Raw genomic sequence first — 19960 nt, forward strand, 5'->3', positions numbered from 1 at the left:
CCAGAGAAAGTGACAGCTAATTCTGTGAGCTATAGTGAAGAGAAAAAAAAAACCCCAAAAAAGCCAGCAATCGCATTTAAAAATCAGCACCAACATATAGTGACAACCAGTGAGGGAGCCTCTATATACACTGCTCCTCTCCTGCCCCCTCTGCACACACTGCCGCCCACCCCCTCCCCCCTACAAAGATAACCTGTCACTCATATGCTATCACATAGGGGACTATTGGTCCTCTATGTGATAGCAATAAAATCATAATAATAAAAAATAAATAAAAATATACATGAAAGTAGAAAAAAAATACAAAAAAAATTGGAGCCTCCCCACCCCCACTTACGCAAACATTTTGGTTTTAGTTCAGTTTTAGGCCACAAGCATTCTGAATTTTCGGTATCGGCACCAGAATTTCCATTTCGGTGCACCACTAATACCAACAGATGCAATTCAGGGGGAAGATGGTTTTGATCAGCACATGCAGTGCAATATTTAAAATGAAACAGTTACAGGGATGGCCATATTTTACAAAGAATAGCACCATAAAGCATGTTCCAAAGAGTGCCTACGTGTCCCTTTACATCTACTCATCCATTGTATTGGAGATCACCCTGAACCTCAACGACACACTAATGAAACTGTATCTTTAGCCTCCATTCAGATTCCAATTCTTACCTTGATGTTGTTTCTATGTTGCTACCTCAATGGCCACATGATAGGTACCCAAATTTAAATGGGGCACTGTAGGCAACATGACACCGCTCAAAGTCAGATATTACGTCAAAGTGACCCTGTCAGGGGGTTAAAATGGCAAAAGCAGCAATCGTTGATGAAAGCAATGATATACTTACCTGTCCGACTCATTTGCTAAACCCACTACTGTGTTGCCAAGCTCCTATTCAAATTCTCAAGCCGGTTGAATGGCGGATCCCCCTGCTTGCCACTGTAGTTCCTCCTGCTGACCTAGAGTCACTGCAGGACACAATAGTGACATGGGGTTGGTGGGAGGCACCACAGCAGCCAGCTAGGGGCATCTTATTTGACACACCAGGAACTGTAGAACATAATCTGTTCTGGGAGCTCTGCTATACAGCACAGTTTCAGGAAATGGGCCGACAAGGAGGTATGATGACTTGTTAACAGGTTAGCACTTGGCAGTTTAACCCCCCCTTCCACCCCCCCCCCCCCGAATCCCAACAGGGTTTTTTTTAATGATGCAATGATGAGCTTTTCTCCCCTTGTATCTCTACTTTCATCATGCTCAGATGTTGAAGTAAAGCTGTACTCGCTCTCAAGTGCATGCTACTCCAGGTTTCTTGATGCAATATGCACATAATAGAACTCTCAAGTAACAGCATTAGAGAAAGCTTCATCCTTTAAAAGTAATAATTTTCCATAAAGGATATGTTCACCTTTAGCAACATGTTACACCCACACCACCTGATTTCCCCCCCCCGTGACAGCGGGCAGGGGTTCCTCTCCCCCAGTCACATTAAAAAATTGGCGCCGCTGTGTGAGGCTCTGCCGCACAACTGCATCATGCATTCACAGAGATCTGTGAATGAATAAACTACAAGTTCCGTCTGCCACCACAGCAGATGTGCTTGTAGTTCTCAATGGACTACAAGGGCGCTGCAGAGCCATTCTAGTTCATTGACACTTCCTGCAGCCCGATAATTGACAGCCTGTACAGAGCTATGGGCAGAAAGCCCAGAAAGCCAGAAAACGTGTCTGCAGGAGACTGACTGCACCTGCGATCCACAGATCGCTGATGCAATGCCTGGCAGGATCCAGTGTAAAAAAAATAAAAGCACATTTATTTTTCTTTTTAACAACGGTGAACTTAGCCTTCCATTTTTGCTTGATGCAGCAAAAAGATCAGAAACTACCTAGAGATCATTTTTTCCTTTAGGAATAGTTGGCAAGTTATTCATACATAGCAGCCAGCCACGTATGAAGGAGATTTACTCAGTAACGTTTCCTTCTAGAGATGCTTATTTGAAAATAGTTTCCAGTCTTGGCAAAAAAAAAAAAAAAAATTCCAAACCTACCCAAGTGCACACATTAAAACAGCCTAGCATCAAAAAAAGTTGTCAAACTTCAACTTTGATCAGTTTTAGCAGTACTTAAGACACCAATCCCTTCGAAATAAATTCCTCATCACAAGTGCACTCCTGAATGGTGCACTATAGGTGCAATCTAGAAACAGAGCATTAAATGCAGTTCTAATCTGCCCAGAAATGAAGACTGCAAGCTAATCTGTTATAGACCTGTTAAAGCGGTAGTAAACTCTACTTTTTAACTAGTACTTACAGGTAATCCAATAACAAAGCAAACCTGTAGGTACAGTTAATACAGTTAAATGTGCACCATTTAGGACAGTGGTCTCCAAACTGCGGCCCTTTGCTTGCCTTTATCCGGCCCTTGAGGCAATTATTCCTGCCACTGACCCCCACTATAGGGCAACAAACCTCCCACCGACACCGACGGTGGGGCCCTGCGCCTCCCACCGACACCGACGGTGGGGCCCTGCGCCTCCCACCGACACCGACGGTGGGGCCCTGCGCCTCCCACCGACACCGACGGTGGGGCCCTGCGCCTCCCACCGACACCGACGGTGGGGCCCTGCGCCTCCCACCGACACCGACGGTGGGGCCCTGCGCCTCCCACCGACACCGACGGTGGGGCCCTGCGCCTCCCACCGACACCGACGGTGGGGCCTTGTGCCTCCCACTGACACAAATTACAGTGGGGATCGAAAGTTTGGGCACCCCAGCTAACAATTTGTATTAATGTGCATAAAGAAGCCAAGGAAAGATGGAAAAATCTCCAAAAGGCATCAAATTACAGATTAGACATTCTTATATGTCAACAAAAGTTAGATTTTATTTCCATCATTTACACTTTCAAAATAACAGAAAACAAAAAAATGGCGTCTGCAAAAGTTTGGGCACCCCGCAGAGTTAATATCTTGTACTGCCCCCTTTGACAAGTATCACAGCTTGTAAACGCTTTTTGTAGCCAGCCAAGAGTCTTTCAGTTCTTGTTTGAGGTATCTTTGCCCATTCTTCCTTACAAAAGTCTTCCAGTTCTTTGAGATTTCTGGGCTGTCTGTCACGCACTGCTCTTTTAAGGTCTATCCATAGATTTTCAATTATGTTGAGGTCAGGAGATTGTGAAGGCCATGTCAAAACCTTCAGTTTACGCCTCTTGATGTAATCCCCCGTGGATTTCGAGGTGTGTTTAGGGTCATTATCCATTTGTAGAAGCCATCCTCTCTTTAACGTCAGCTTTTTCACAGATGGCATCAAGTTACCATCCAAAATTTGCTGAAATTTTATTGAATCCATTTTTCCTTCTACTCGTGAGATGTTCCCTGTGCCACTGGCTGCAACACAACCCCAAAGCATGATTGATCCAACCCCATGCTTAACAGTTGGACAGAGGTTCTTTTCATTAAATTCTGTGCCCCTTCTTCTCCAAACGTACCTTTGCTCATTCCGGCCAAAAAGTTCAATTTTAACCTCATCGGTCCACAGAACTTGTTTCCAAAATGCATCAGGCTTGTCTATATGTTCATTTGCAAAGTTCAAATGATGATTTTTGTGGCGAGGACGAAGAAGTGGTTTTCTTCTGATGACTCTTCCATGAAGACCATATTTGTACAAGTATCTCTTTATAGTGGAATAGTGTACCACAACTCCAGTGTCTGCCAGATCTTTCTGGAGGGATTGTGCAGTCAAACGTGGGTTTTGAATTGTTTTTCTCACAATCCTGCGAGCTGTTCTGTCTGATATTTTTCTTGGTCTTCCAGATCTTGCCTTAACTTCCACTGTTCCTGATGACTGCCATTTCTTAATTACATTCCGAACAGAGGATATTGACATCTGAAAACGCTTTGCTATCTTCTTATAGCCTTCTCCAGCTTTGTGAGCGTCAACTATTTTCAGTTTTCTAGACAACTGCTTAGAAGAATCCATGGTGCTGATTGTTGGGGCAAGGTCAGATGAGTCTGGGCATTTAAAACCTTTGAGATTGACATCACCTGGTCTTCCCAGACGATGATTGAGAACAATCCATGACACTGGCAGGTCTCAGCTTTGCAAAGGGGGCAGTGCATGCTATAAATTCTGCAGGGTGCCCAAACTTTTGCAGACGCCATTTTTTTGTTTTCTGTTATTTTGAAAGTGTAAATGATGAAAATAAAATCTAACTTTTGTTGACATGTTATAAGAATGTCTAATCTGTAATTTGATGCCTTTTGGAGATATTTCCATCTTTCCTTGGCTTCTTTATGCACATTAATACACATTTTTATGTGGGGCGCCCAAACTTTCGATCCCCACTGTACTTCTAACCCTAATACCAAAGATGGGCATGGTTTACTCCCACTGGGCACAGTCTGGCCACCCTAAAATCTCAAGGATAGTAAACTGGCCCTTTATTTAGAAAGTTTGGAGACTCCTGGTTTAGGACATATGTGAACTCACAGGGAGCATGCGCACGGAACAGACGGCATACCCAAATGCGCTGTAAATTGAGATTGCTGTGCTGCAATCATGACTCCAGCGCACATGCATGGTGACCGCACGCCACTGGAGGAATCAGGTTTCTACGCAAGTTTGTCATAATGTAATCGTTTGCAGCACTGCACTCTGAATGGATGGCACACTCAAGTGTGCCGTCCATTGAGAGTGCTGTGCCGCAATAGTGACAATATGACATCGCCCTGCAGGGTGACCAGTTTTTTTGTTTTTTTTCCTCCTACAGCAGTTAATACAGCTTTAACCATACAAGATCAGAGTGGTAGCAAAACCGCACAATACGGATTATGATTTTGTTCTTGTTTAGTGACATCGCTGCAGAATAAAGAGAGGACTTTACCTTATTAATGTCTGAGATGAGCTTGCCCTCTCTTGGCATGTACACCTTCTGGTTGTTGGCCCGCATCTTACTCCGAATGGTAAAGAGCAACACTTCCAAGTTTCCTTTTTCTGTAAATCTAGAGCCATACAAAGAAAGAACACGGTTACCTGTGTGATATATCCCAAGGTAAACACAGCTGCACAATTGTGGAATTGCAGGGGGCTGATTGATAAAAAAATGAAGCAAAGAAAATGGGAACAGTTGCCGCTACGTAGCAAAAAAAAAAAAAAAAAAAACTAAACTAAAAGGGCAACTGACCGCTGCTATATTTTCTGTGTAAAACCACCTGCACTAAGGATGTTACATTTTAAGAAATGGGAGTATTAGGATGTAAAATTCTCTTGCTGGCAGTAACTAGGTACTCAAGGACCATCTAACCACAACTGTCTTTTTCTGGGCGGCAAATGCCAACTCCATCCCTCTTTGTTTCTCTCTAGTTTAACCATTAGCTGCCCGGCCAATGGCCGTTTGGCGGCTTCAAAAGTGCTTCGGCATTCCGGGTGCACGCCATTTGGCGTGCTCCCGCACATGCGCAGTTTGCGCTAATGCAGTGCCGCGCAGCGGCGCGATCTGTCACCGGCCGTGTACCTCGGACATGGCCGATGACAGATCTGAGTACCGGCCCCCGTTGCTGGTACCATGTGACCTGCTGTGACCAATCACAGCAGGTCACATGACAGTTGTATACAATGGATGGCTTCATTCATGCCATTGTATACTAGTGCCTAGCTGTGAATGGTCACAGCTAATCACATGCACATGTCATGTGATTAGCTGTGACCAAATCACAGCTAAGCACAAAAAAAAAAAAAACCTGAATGAATCGATTTCATTCAGGTAAATGCTTGCTTATAGCAAAGTAATTCTTTGCTATAAGCAAATTGTGTAAAAAAAAAAAAAAAAAAATACTGATCACTTCCCCAAAGTAGTACAATGTTACTAGGGTAACATTGTACTACTTTGGTCATAATAAAATATGAAAAAAATCTTAAAAAAAAATTTAAAAAAATGTAATAAAAAAAAAATAAAAAATAAAAAAAAAAATATATTTTTTTTTTCATACTGTCACCAGTCAGTGTCCCTGTTCACCGCCATGCCAGTTATATGATGACGCTGTACTGCACTGGTGAAAGTATGTAAAAAAAAAAAAATTTGTGAAAATAATTTTTTTAATTTTTTCATTTTCTGAAAAATGACAAAAAAAATACAACTTCAAAAAACTCGCCATTCTCTTATGAAGTACGTCGGACTGTCTACTCTGCAACAAAGGGTCATTTGGAGGATATCTGTACTGTTCTGACATTCTTGGACCTCAAGAAATTGGATTGGCTGTCAGTACTTCAGGATTGATCAATATTCAGATATATACCATAGTTTGTGAACTCTATAACTTTCCTACAAACTAAATAATACATCCTAATTTGGGTTATTTTCACCAAAGACATGTAGCAGAATACATCTCGGCCTAAATTTATGAAGAATAATTATTTATTTGTAAACTTTTATAACAGAAACAAAGAAAAACGTGTTTTTTTTTCAAAATTTTTAGTCTTTTTTTGTTAATTTAGCAAAAAATAAAAACCCCAGCGGTGATTACATACCACCAAAAGAAAGCTCTAGTTGTGTGAAGAAAATGATAAAATTTTACTTTGGGTACAATGTTGTATGACCGTGCAATTGTCATTCAAAGTGTGAGAGCGCTGAAACGTGAAAAATGGCCTGGGCAGGAAGGTGTAAAATTGCCCGGTATTGAAATGGTTAAACCCACACACCAACCTTGCTCCAACCCCATAGCCAGCTACAGAAAAAGTATTACTTGCAGGTCTGAAGGTTGCACAAACATTAAGACACTAAAATCACGCTCAGAGGCCTTCGGAGAACATTGTCCACTCTGCCAAATGATTGGGGAAATAAACTAAAAGAAAACACTTTCTTTTAGCTGGGGGGAAAGGGACAGCGGATTCTCTGAGCTATAGTGAAGAAAAAAAAAAGCCGATAATTACATTTAAAAACCAGCACTGACCTATACTGACAGTGATTTTTTTTTTTTTTAACTTTTTTCTGACCTCTGGAACGGATTAATTGGCTTTCAATGCATTCCTATGGGAAACCGCGTTTCGGTTTCCGAATTTTTCGCAATATGAAACGTCCTGGAGAACGCACTAAATTCGTAAAACGAGGTACACCTGTACTCTTGTTCTAGGTAGGTGACATGGAAAGTATTGGAAGCCAAACCTTCTGAAAAGTAACCTGGCATCAAAAGTTCTCCAAAGGAAAAGGGAAAAAGGTAGCAATGACAGCTTGGATATTTCCTCAATGACGGGCATACCATCAAGATCGCTTGCCTTCTACGGGACAGAAATACACTACCCAAATATTTGCTATAGATGTGATGTCAAGAAGGACATATGTGTCCTAGCTTTACAAAAAAATAAAGAAGAAAAAAAAAAAAAAAAAAGAAAAAAGGATTTACATTTTTAATACTTATGATGACCAACTACACATTTCAGTGACACGGTGATACCATAAGCCCAGCAGGTAATATTTACACTCTCCCTCCCTTCACCTATAGTCCTCTTACTTTGGTGGTTTTTCCACAGTGCGGTAGGTGTTGAAAGCTTGAAGCTGCTGTTGCACACCGACCAGTGAGTTGGCGAATTTCCGATTGTTCAGGATGATAATGGTTTGTTCAATCCACTCAAGGAGGTCGGAGGCCAGGGATTCATACTTCTCAATCATTTTCTCTGTTTCGATGGCATTGTCAAGAACCTACAAATACAAAGCCAACTTGAGGTATGGGCATCTGTTTGTTCTGTCACACAGCACCTCAAAAAGGTATAAGAGGAAGATTCAAAAGTTTTAACTTTAAAAATGTACTCTAGTTAATATAATCGGATTTAAACAAAAAGTAACCACGCTTTTGGAGAAATCTCAAATCAAGTGAGGAGCTGCAAGCACTCTGAGATTTTTCCTAGTGATACAACATTGATATAAGAATTGTGCTTCGCTACTCCAACAAAAATACATAAAAATTACATAATCAAATAAAAAGTCCAATTGAGTTCCAAAATTGTGATCTCGTCATCTGACGAAACGCGTCAGACGGAGCTACGTGCCATGAAGTTATCACGCCCGGAAGAGTCCCCGAAAGTGAGTTTTGATCAGTTTACAGTACTAATTTGGGTGTGCGGTTTGATTCTCTTCATATGTGAGTGCATACTGAGTGGTTTTAACAACAAAGTGATGCAGTTTACACTGTGTGAAGCATATGATCTCCTTCCTATTTTTACATATGCTGGTATATCTGAGGCAATACTAAAAAAGGAGACTTAAAAGGGATATTCCCCCTGTATACCTCCACTGGTTGGATGAAAGTGCTAAACCTGGGTGAGGAGTAGATACATTTATATAGAAAGCTTTATGACTTATTTTTATCTAGAGAGTCGACAGTTTACAGTAAGCCTTCAGGTGCGTCTCTCTGGTGGAGGTGATCCAGTCTGGAGGGGAATTCACAGCACCTTCTCTCCTTTTGGTGTTTGGAGGGTTTAATATTACCTATTAACGCAATTTTGGGGCTCAACGGGATTCTTTATTTATGTAAACTTTTAAGTTTTTTTTTATATATTTTGGTTGGTGTTTTCATATAAAAAAACAATTTAATTATCCATACAATAAATAAAATTGCATTTGCCACATCCCCTACTTTTTAACAAAAAAATAAAATGAGTGGAGTGTGCTCCCCTAAATCATATATCCCAAAAACCACTAATGCAAGAACAAGAAGAACATTCGCACACTCAAATATCCTTACCAATAAAACAAACAACCCTGTCCCTATAATTAAAACAGGCAATTGTCTGTTACCATGATACCATGGGGCATGTATCCAGGAGGGAATACATGTGTATTTCGAGCCGCCTCCTCCTGGATTCATGCTAAACTAGACACCATTACTGTATAAGGAACCTATAGAAGAAAGGGGAAATGTTAATTTGCCTTGGTGTGCAGATTAGTCCATATATCTGTCATATTATCTTGTACAACACGGGTGCCCAGTTTAGCATCAATCCACATGAATGTCAAATTGGAAGCTGCGGCCATGTCCCTGCAGCTGCTGCGGCCATGTCCCTGCAGCTGCTGCGGCCTTGTCCCTGCAGCTGCTGCGGCCTTGTCCCTGCAGCTGCTGCGGCCATGTCCCTGCAGCTGCTGCGGCCATGTCCCTGCAGCTGCTGCGGCCATGTCCCTGCAGCTGCTGCGGCCATGTCCCTGCAGCTGCTGCGGCCATGTCCCTGCAGCTGCTGCGGCCATGTCCCTGCAGCTGCTGCGGCCTTGTCCCTGCAGCTGCTGCGGCCTTGTCCCTGCAGCTGCTGCGGCCTTGTCCCTGCAGCTGCTGCGGCCTTGTCCCTGCAGCTGCTGCGGCCTTGTCCCTGCAGCTGCTGCGGCCTTGTCCCTGCAGCTGCTGCGGCCTTGTCCCTGCAGCTGCTGCGGCCTTGTCCCTGCAGCTGCTGCGGCCATGTCCCTGCAGCTGCTGCATCCCGACTGACATAAATGGAACTGCCTGCATGCAGGGAACACCTGTGCATCCCGTGCAAACAAAACATGGTACTCACATGGGTGTACGCTTAAGTTCAAACGTGTGAACGAGACCTAATACAAGGCCAGTCATTAGGAAACTTCTTTATGATCAGCCTGCAAGATGATGTTTATGGATCACCAGACATCTAATGCCATGAGAATTGATAGGTTCAGCTGTGGTATGCCTCCATGTACTTTATTTTCAGAGCTGGCACTTTCTTGGTTGTCAGCCAATTAAAATAAACAGACTACCAAAGCCCAGTCAACCTTGACAGCCTTCTCCACCATGTACTGTGTAACCCATCTCTCTGGCCGGTCTCCAGACAGACTAGTCACAGTTCACAAAGCACCTCTGCCATAAACAGGTAGAGTGGTCCAACACATTTTGAGATTTTAGGGTCTTCCTTCAGGAAAGACTATCATGTAAATTCTTTTGCATAGTTACATTGGTCCATTTTGCAGCATAAATGAATGCAAGAGCTCACTTGCTCGGCATGGGCGCCATTTAGAGGACAATTTGCATTTTCTTAGTAAATGAAAAACGTGCTACTTGGACAAGGTGGAGATTTTAATGTCACCCCCCTGCAAGCTGTACCAATGTAACTATACAAAACTATCAATATCTCAAATTCAGCCTCAACATATAAATACAATTTGTAATTAAAGAGTCTCCACCTAATGTTAAGTAACTATCCTCGAAGGCTTACCAATTGCTTTAAGAGATCTTAAACATTCTCTAGAACAGTGGTCTCCAAACTGCAGCCCATGGGCCAGATGTGGCCCTCGGCTTGCCATTATCCAGCCTTGGCACCATTCCTCCCACAGGCACCAGTGATGGGGCACCATTCCTCCCACAGGCACCAGTGATGGGGCACCATTCCTCCCACAGGCACCAGTGATGGGGCACCATTCCTCCCACAGGCACCAGTGATGGGGCACCATTCCTCCCACTGACACCAGTGATGGGGCACCATTCCTCCCACTGACACCAGTGATGGGGCACCATTCCTCCCACTGACACCAGTGATGGGGCACCATTCCTCCCACTGACACCAGTGATGGGGCACCATTCCTCCCACTGACACCAGTGATGGGGCACCATTCCTCCCACTGACACCAGTGATGGGGCACCATTCCTCCCACTGACACCAGTGATGGGGCACCATTCCTCCCACTGACACCAGTGATGGGGCACCATTCCTCCCACTGACACCAAGGACAGGGCACCATTCCTCCAATGAATACCAATAATGAGACACCATTACCCCACTGATCCCAACAATAGGGAACTATTCCTCCCAATAAAACCAATGATGGGGCATTGTTTACTCCCAATGACCACCAAGCCTGAGGCACTATTTACTCTCAATGACAGTTGGGCATTTTTTACCACCCGCTGGCCACAGTTTGCCCCCTCCCCACCCCCCAAAAAAAAAAAAAACAAACACAAAAAAGGACAGTAAACTGGGCCTTTGTTTCGAAAGTTTGGAGACCCCTGCTCTAGAAGGCTGAAAGGCTTGTTTTGAACACAAAGAATGCCTTCAAAAACTCATGCAGGCTCTTTCTAGCATGACATATAGAGCTACACCTAATAGAGTATCACACTTTTTACGTTTGGTACTCAATTGCATTTACTAACAATGCCAAAGGCCACCAGGGCCTCCAAGACTGGCATTCCTGGATGCAGTGCCAGAAAAATTCCACAATTTAATGGACTCTGATGGTTCTCTCAACCTGCATGTAATGTTTAAAGCACATTCAAAGTGGAGCAAAATCTGACTATTGCCTTTTTGTTAGAGACATCTATTGACTCCCTAGAGGTAACATGCACACTGTAACGAGGAACACTATGCACAGGTGGCTTTGCATGCCAAAAACAGTGAAGAGTTTACTTTAAAGCAAGTAGAAGAGACCCATTCTAAAATAGGGTCAATCAATCCAAAACGCATGTCGAAGGATTTGAATGTGAGCTTAATTTCCGACAGTGATCAATAAAGAATGTTTCATGGTACCACTGAGAACTCCCACTTTAAAATGAATGGGACAGAGGAGAAAATTTAGGAAGGTGAATCTCACTTTTGGAAAGCCAAGGATGTATTTCAGCACATCAGCATCTACCCACAACCAACATATCTATTTTGGATATTTGAAGTCTCCCTTTAATTACAATAAGAATACTTTTAAGAATGGGTCACACTGAATCAAATAAAATCTTGAAAAGGGCCTAGCTCAGGTAGTTACTGAATCACACATACTTTTCCAATACGTTTTCCTTCCACGGCCAGTGCCTTCATCTTTGAGAAGTAATGATAATATGTTACAACATAAGTAATGATGGACTTTTCATCAGGATGGTCCACGCTGATGTCTAAATAGAAAATAAAAGGAAAGAGTTACATAAGAACAATAAAAAAAAAATTAAAATGTGGTGGCAGTTCGTGTTTATGGATCCACCAGCATTTGTGGTGTTTGAGAACATCTGGATGGGCAGGATCAGTCATTTATGGTTGCCTTAAAGCTGAACTTCAGATTTGATTTAATTTTAAATAACTCCAAGCTTGTCCAAACAAACTATTTCCTTCACTAATACATGAGCCTGCTGGAAGCACTGCATAAACTGTACGCCGCATCAGCTCCATACAGTATATAAGTGCTGTGTTCTGGCAGTGGTGCGAGGACTTTGTGTCCCATTCCTGAAACAAAAAAGAATGCCATTTGGTCATTCAGAAAGCTTGTTAGAATGAATAGAATGCACAGTAAATACTTGTAATCAGGGTGGATAAAAATTGATAAAAAAAAAAAAAAAAAAAAATCAGGTTTTTTTTTATTTAAATCGGATTTTTTTTAAATAAAATGCTTTTTGAGGAAAATGTATTACCATCCAAAAGTTATTCAATCATGAAATAAAGATTAGTTTTTTAATTGTGTAGAATAAGGCTGTATATGTTTAATTCTTTTGGTAAATAAATTCCATGAATCCATTCACAATGTCAGGCTCCTCCAGAGGTTTTTGTAAGATTATTGGGCAGTTTCTCTGCCTACAAGATATTATCACAGATGCTCGGTTTACTTTTGCAGTTCTCAAAACTGAATTTGACTCAGCGGAGATCACATGCCTCTTCTTCACAGCAAAAATGTTATAACATGAACAGAGTTAAGAAAAAGACCTTCATCCTAACTTCTACAAACCTATGAATACAGAATCAACCCCTTCAGTGCTAAGTTTCAAGAAGTTCAGTGAATAGAATAGAAACAATATTTTTCTGATTGTTTGGAGTGGAATAGATCTGCACAAGAAGAAAGTGAAACGAAGTGTGAGGAGGAGGGGCTGACAGTCTACGTTTCTTAAAATATATAGATTTTGTTTAGCCAAATTAGTTAACAAACATGGATGTTTAAGCAAATCACATATGCTGGAATGTTATTGTTTCAGTTGAATAAATCTATTTAAATTGTTATTATTAAGGTAATGATTATTTTTCTCCTTCCTAAGTACAACAGAAAAGTTGTCCAAATATGAATGATTAACCTATTAAACTGGGGATAAAAAAACTAATATGAAAAGTTGGTATTCTAAAAATCTTCATCTACTTGTATATTAAAGTTATACCAGCAAGAATTAGTCTTTATGTAGAAAACTAGGATTTAAATCAAGCCTTACTGACTAGTGATTTAAATCAGTTTGATTTAAATCAAATCCACCCTGCTTGTAATAAATAAAATAAATAGAAGACTTCCTCTGAATGGCTGAGATGGAGAAATGAGTGGATGACATCATGATCAAAAAGTAAAAGTTGCCTCCATCTACACAAATGAGATGGATGGAGGAATACAGAGTCTTTCGAAAAGTCAGCAACACAGCAAGATCTCAAATATACACTAACCGGCCACTTTATTAGGAACACAGGTTCAATTATTTGGAAACACAAATTGCTAATCAGCCAATCACATGGCAGCATCTCAATGCAATTATGCATCTAGACTTGGTGAAGTTCAAACTGACCATCAGAATGGGGAAGAAAGGGGATTTGCCTTTGAACGTGGCATGGTTGTTGGTGCCATATGGGCTGGTCTGAGTATTTCAAAAACTGCTGATCTACTGGGATTTTCATGCACAACCATCTCTGGGGATTACAGGGAATGGTCCGAAAAAGAGAAAATATCCAAAAAGCGGACGTTGTGTGGAGGAAAATGCCTTGTTGAGGTCAGAGGAGAATGGGCAGACTGGATCGAGATGATAGAAAGGCAACAGTAACTCAAATAACCACTCGTTACAGCCAAGGTATGCAGAATACAATTTCTGAACGCACAACACATCGAACTTTAAAGCAGATGGGCAACAGCAGCAGAAGACCACACCGGGTGCCACTCCTGTCAGCTAAGAACAGGAGACGGAGGCTACAATTCACACGTGCACCATGTATAATGCACCATGTCACAAAGCTCAAATCATCTCAAACTGGTTTCTTGAACTTGAAAATGAGATCACTGTACTCCAATGGCCTCCACAGTCACCAGATCTCAATTATTTAGCATACCTTTGGGATGTGGTAGAACGGGAGATCCGCATCATGGAAGTGCAGCCAACAAATCTGCAGCAAACTACGTGATGCTATCAAGACAATATGGACCAAAATCTCTGAGGACTGTTTCCAACACCTTGTTGAATCTATGCCACGAAGAATGAAGGTAGTTCTGAAGGCAAAAGGGGGTCCAACCCAGTACTAGCAAGATGTACGTCATAAAGTGGCCGGTTTATTGACATGTCAGAACAGAATCCAAAAAACTGACGCATTTCAGCCACAATGGCCTTAGTTGTAGCAAGGCCATTGTCATAGCAAGGCCAGTATTGGATGGCCGACAATGGCTGACTAGTCTGAGCCGACTACAGTATTGGATGGCCGACAATGGCACTAGTCTGAGCACCAACATCCCTCACCTGTACATTGGGTGGGGAGATTGAGCTATGTCAGTTTTGGATTTTGAGGATAGAGGAATACCCCCTTCCTCATCCGTGACACTATACACCAACAGCTGCACCCGCCAATCTTCAAACATGTCCGTTCAACAGAAGTCAATAAAACAAATGATTTCTGTCAAGCAAGGGGAGCTCACACATTGATCAAAATTAGCCAGTCCAAATTTCGATCAATGTATGGTCAGCTTTAGGCTCTACCAGAGAAGGGAGATCCTACTACAGTAGGAGTTTATATAAAAACGAAGATGGCTGCAAAAACAAATATATAAAAACACAAACATTATATTTTTAAAAATATATACATTTTGTTTTCTCTTAAAGCTGAACTTCAAGCAAACATCAATTAAATACATATATGACAGCTATTTTCCTTGGATTTCTGTCCATCCAGTCCTGATGTTTACACAGCTTTACAACACAGCACAGCCCTGTTGGGCAGGGCAGGAGAACTGAATTTTTTCTGCTTCACTTACACGTTTCCTTCACTTTTATAGTAATCCCATAGAAGTACTTAAAGCGGATTTCCACTCACCTGCAAAAAATAAAAGTCAGCAGCTACAAAAACAGTAGTTGCTGCCTTTTAAAAACACAGCCACTCACCTCTCCCATGAACCTGTGCTGTGTCCCCCGCAGCCCGTTACACCGGCCATCCTGGATTCCAGGAGTCCGGCATCTTCAGTGTGGGCATCCGGGTACCCACTGCGCATGAGCGATTAGCGGTGCGCTTCATGAATGGTCCTGTAGTCTTCTGGGACCTGTCACGTGTCCAAAAGACTACAGGAAGAGAGGGAGGGAAGACACCTTAGGCGACTGGACTGGAAATGGGAGCAGGTACTTGGCAAATATATCCTAAACGATGTGTAGGTGATATTCGTTTTTCCTACAGGTAAGCTTTATAAAGAAGAGTTTACTATCGCTTGAAATCAATAAAAACATATAGAAAAACAGAAAAAAATGAATCTTAGGCTCACCTTCTGGGTCAAGGAGTTTAGTGAGACCTAAGTGCTGCTCTGCGAGGTTGAAGGCATTTTGCAGATTGTAGTGTGCGTTGGACTTCTTCAGCTTATCGAAATCAATCAAGTCGGGCCTGTGGGAGGAACAAAACTTTGAGGTTAAAAAAGAACAGTAAGCGCTGTTTTTACAAACTGATCACATGACATAACCCAGTGCCCCATCACTGGTGTCAGTGGGGGGAATAGTGCCCTATCATTGATGTCAGTAGGCAGAAAAGTGCCTCATTATTGGTGCCAGTGGGAGGAACAGTGCCCCATCATTGGTACCAGTGGGGGGAATAGTGCCCCACCATTGGTGTCAGTGGGGGGGAACAGTGCCCCATCAATGGTGTCAGTGGGGGGGGAAAAGTGCCCCATCAATGGTGTCAGTAGGAGGAACAGTGCCCCATCAATGGTGTCAGTAGGAGGAACAGTGCCCCATCAATGGTGTCAGTAGGAGGAACAGTGCCCCATCAATGGTGTCAGTAGGAGGAACAGTGCCCCATCAATGGTGTCAGTAGGAGGAACAGTGCCCCATCAATGGTGTCAGTAGGAGGAACAGTGCCCCATCAATGGTGTCAGTAGGAGGAACAGTGCCCCATCAATGGTGTCAGTAGGAGGAACAGTGCCCCATCAATGGTGTCAGTAGGAGGAACAGTGCCCCATCAATGGTGTCAGTGGGAGGAACAGTGCCCCAGCAATGGTGTCAGTGGGAGGAACAGTGCCCCATTATTGGTGTCAGTGGGAGGAACAGTGCCCTGTCAATGGGAGGAATAGTGCCCCACCATTGGTGTCAGTGGGGGGGGAATAGTGCCCCACCACTGGTGTCAGTAGGAGGAAAAGCGCCCCATCACTAGTGTCAGTAGGAGGAATAGCGCCCCATCACTAGTGTCAGTAGGAGGAATAGCGCCCCATCATTGGTGTCAGTAGGAGGAATAGTGCCCCATCATCGGTATCAGTGGGAGGAATAGTGCTCCATCATTGGTGTCAGTAGGAGGAATAGTGCCCCATCATCGGTATCAGTGGGAGGAATAGTGCTCCATCATCGGTATCAGTGGGAGGAATAGTGTCCCATCATTGGTGTCAGTGGGAGGAATAGTGCCCCATCATTGGTATCAGTGAGAGGAATAGTGTCCCATCATTGGTATCAGTGGGAGGAATAGTGCCCCATCATTGGTGTCAGTGGGAGGAATAGTGTCCCATCATTGGTGTCAGTAGGAGGAATAGTGCCCCATCATCGGTATCAGTGGGAGGAATAGTGCTCCATCATCGGTATCAGTGAGAGGAATAGTGCCCCATCATTGGTGTCAGTGGGAGGAATAGTGCCCCATCATTGGTATCAGTGGGAGGAATAGTGCCCCATCATTGGTGTCAGTGGGAGGAATAGTGCCCCATTATTGGTATCAGGAGGAGGAATAGTGCCCCATCATTGGTGTCAGGAGGAGGAATAGTGCCCCATCATTGGTGTCAGGAGGAGGAATAGTGCCCCATCATCGGTATCAGTGGGAGGAATAGTGCTCCATCATCGGTATCAGTGAGAGGAATAGTGCCCCATCATTGGTGTCAGTGGGAGGAATAGTGCCCCATCATTGGTATCAGTGGGAGGAATAGTGCCCCATCATTGGTGTCAGTGGGAGGAATAGTGCCCCATTATTGGTATCAGGAGGAGGAATAGTGCCCCATCATTGGTGTCAGGAGGAGGAATAGTGCCCCATCATTGGTGTCAGGAGGAGGAATAGTGCCCCATCATTGGTGTCAGGAGGAGGAATAGTGCCCCATCATTGGTGTCAGTAGAAGGAATAGTGCCCCATCATTGGTGTCAGTAGAAGGAATAGTGCCCCATCATTGGTGTCAGTAGAAGGAATAGTGCCCCATCATTGGTGTCAGTAGAAGGAATAGTGCCCTACTGCTGTTGTCTAGTGAGAGGAATAGCGCCCTGGGGGCCATATAAAGGCAAGCAAAAGGCTGCATCTGGCCCGCAGACTCCAGTTTGGAGACCACTGCTATAATGCATCAGCCTACAACATGTGATCCACCAGCATACAAAAGTGACAGCTATAAACCTTTCACGGGCCAAAAAAAAAAAACTAAACAAAAAAACAAAACAACTTTCAAGCTAAAAAAATAAATAAATAAGTAGGTGTCCATTCTACAAACCTCCAGTGAAAACATTATATAATATGATGTATAAAACTTCCACAAGAAGATGAATGTTCTCACGATGAAAGAATGTAAACATTTATCACGCCAGACTCAATGATTTCTTTAGAGACTGAACCATCAGCCACTAATTCCAAGTCTGCTTGTCTTGGACCCTCAACAAGTGGTTTAAATTATAAAGTTCACGGTGGCAGGATGACGTCGCAGCGAGATAAATACCAGCAATGAATAGCATGCTTCGTAGCGGGGATAAGGGATATTTCCTGACACATAATGCCCGTCTGTCTCTAAAGGCCTTTAACCCTGACAGAAACTCAACTGCCCACAGGATACATTGACTGGAGGAATTCATTATGGGGATTTCCTTTCTGGTCTGGTTCCAGGAGACAGAACCCCCAACCATGGGCGGACTGACCATTCGGACACTCAGGCACTGCCCGAGGGCCCGGGGTCAGTAGGGGGCCCCATGAAATGCCCCTGGTACCTTTTTTATAGGCTTTTTTGAGTGTGGGCAAGGACACAGGGGCCCCATGATTCCCTATTGCCCGGGGGCCCCATGAGTTGTCAGTCCGCCCCTGCCCCCAACTAGTCACCATCAGGACCTTAATGTGCCGGTGACGTGTACAATCACATCTCAATGGACCACCAACTCAATGGACGGACCTTGTACCATCGTGACTCTACTCGGCATGCTACAGGTAGGCTAGATGGGAAACGAGCTTTGTGATCCCCTTTGGTAAAGGCGGGACTGCGTCTTGCGTTTTGAATAAAATCAGAGCTATTAATCCAAAACCAAATTTGGACCAAATTATCTCAGATTTGCCGTATGCCTATAAGTACATTAGACTGTAAGCTCCCTGGGGACAAGCCAGATAATGGCAATGGTATGAATCACGAAGCATTAAGTACCATGCTGGCAATAAATGTAATAACTTCAGATTTTCCCTCTACCACCACCTACTGGTGATATCCTGAACTGAAACATGACCATGTGATTATTATTATAAAGGATTTATATATTATACAGGATTTATATATTATTATACAGGATTTATATATTATTATTATAAAGGATTTATATATTATTATTATAAAGGATTTATATATTAGTATTATACAGGATTTATATATTATTATTATACAGGATTTATATATTATTATTATTATACAGGATTTATATATTATTATACAGAATTTATATATTATTATTATACAGAATTTATATATTATTATTATACAGGATTTATATATTATTATTATTATACAGGATTTATATATTATTATACAGGATTTATATATTATTATACAGGATTTATATATTATTATACAGGATTTATATATTATTATACAGGATTTATATAGAGCCAACAGTTTGTTCAGCGCTTTACAATATAACGGGAGACAATACAGCAACAATACAAGAGGGTTAGGAGGGCCCTGCTCCTTGGTGCGTACAATCTAAGATTCATAGAAACTTCTATTTATTTATTTCAGGTACTTATATAACGCCATCAATTTACGCAGCGCTTTACATATATATTGTACATTCACATCAGTCCCTAACCCTCAAGGGGTGTACAATCTAAGGTCCCTAACTCACATTCATACATACACATACTAGGGACAATTTAGACAGGATCCAATTAACCTACCAGCATGTCTTTGGAGTGTGGGAAGAAACCGGAGTACCCGGAGGAAACACCCGGAGGAAACCCACGCAGGCACAGGGAGAACATGCAAACTACAGGCAGGTGGTGCCGTGGTTGGGATTCAAACTGACGACCCTAATACTGCCAGGCAGAAGTGCTAACCATTTAGCCACTGCGCTATCGTTTTATTTTCAGTCTTCAGTGCAAAATGCCTTAAATAGCAGCAAGTCAGTATTTGAATTTCGTTCCTTTAGCTCTCACCTGTGTTTATGAATGAGTGCGTTGAAGGCCATGCCATCCCTCCAGCTTGTTGTAAAATTATGTATATTCACATTGGGATATCTGAAAATAACAAAAGTATTTATTACATGATAGGCATAATAATTGTGTGTGTGCGCTATTTACACAGATCTATACAGACCAGACAAAACTGACAACCAAAAGACAAATAAACACGAACGCTGCCATTGCTAGCTGGTACATAATATCATAGAACACCAATTGCCTGGTTGTAATGTGGATTCTCTCACTTCAGCACTTTCAGTCACTGACCCAGAACAAAAGGAAAGATAAAGACGTCAGACTTTTGCTGACATTCCAGATTTTTATACTTATTGAAGGTTGCCAACAGCATTGAAAAAAGTGAGATACTTAAAGTGGTTCTAAAGCCTAAAGGATTTTTACCC

The 19960-nt window shown here is 42.6% G+C and overlaps 1 protein-coding gene across 1 annotated transcript in view; it reads right to left on the reverse strand.

The window, feature by feature from the left end:
• SPTBN1 (spectrin beta, non-erythrocytic 1) overlaps window positions 1-19960 on the reverse strand; it is a 215342-nt gene that overhangs the window by 106606 nt on the left and 88776 nt on the right. Inside the window, exons 5-9 of the mRNA XM_089682714.1 lie at window positions 19536-19616; window positions 15445-15560; window positions 11751-11863; window positions 7502-7689; window positions 4879-4996 (exon numbers count right to left, since the gene is read on the reverse strand). Of these exons, the coding sequence (XP_089538840.1) occupies window positions 4879-4996; window positions 7502-7689; window positions 11751-11863; window positions 15445-15560; window positions 19536-19616 (616 nt within the window). The remainder of the gene's footprint in view (window positions 1-4878; window positions 4997-7501; window positions 7690-11750; window positions 11864-15444; window positions 15561-19535; window positions 19617-19960) is intronic.

Source organism: Staurois parvus, unplaced genomic scaffold, assembly GCF_062004578.1.
Source record: "Staurois parvus isolate SC_StPar_1 unplaced genomic scaffold, SC_StPar_1.0 ptg000295l, whole genome shotgun sequence".
Classification (NCBI taxonomy): domain Eukaryota; kingdom Metazoa; phylum Chordata; class Amphibia; order Anura; family Ranidae; genus Staurois; species Staurois parvus.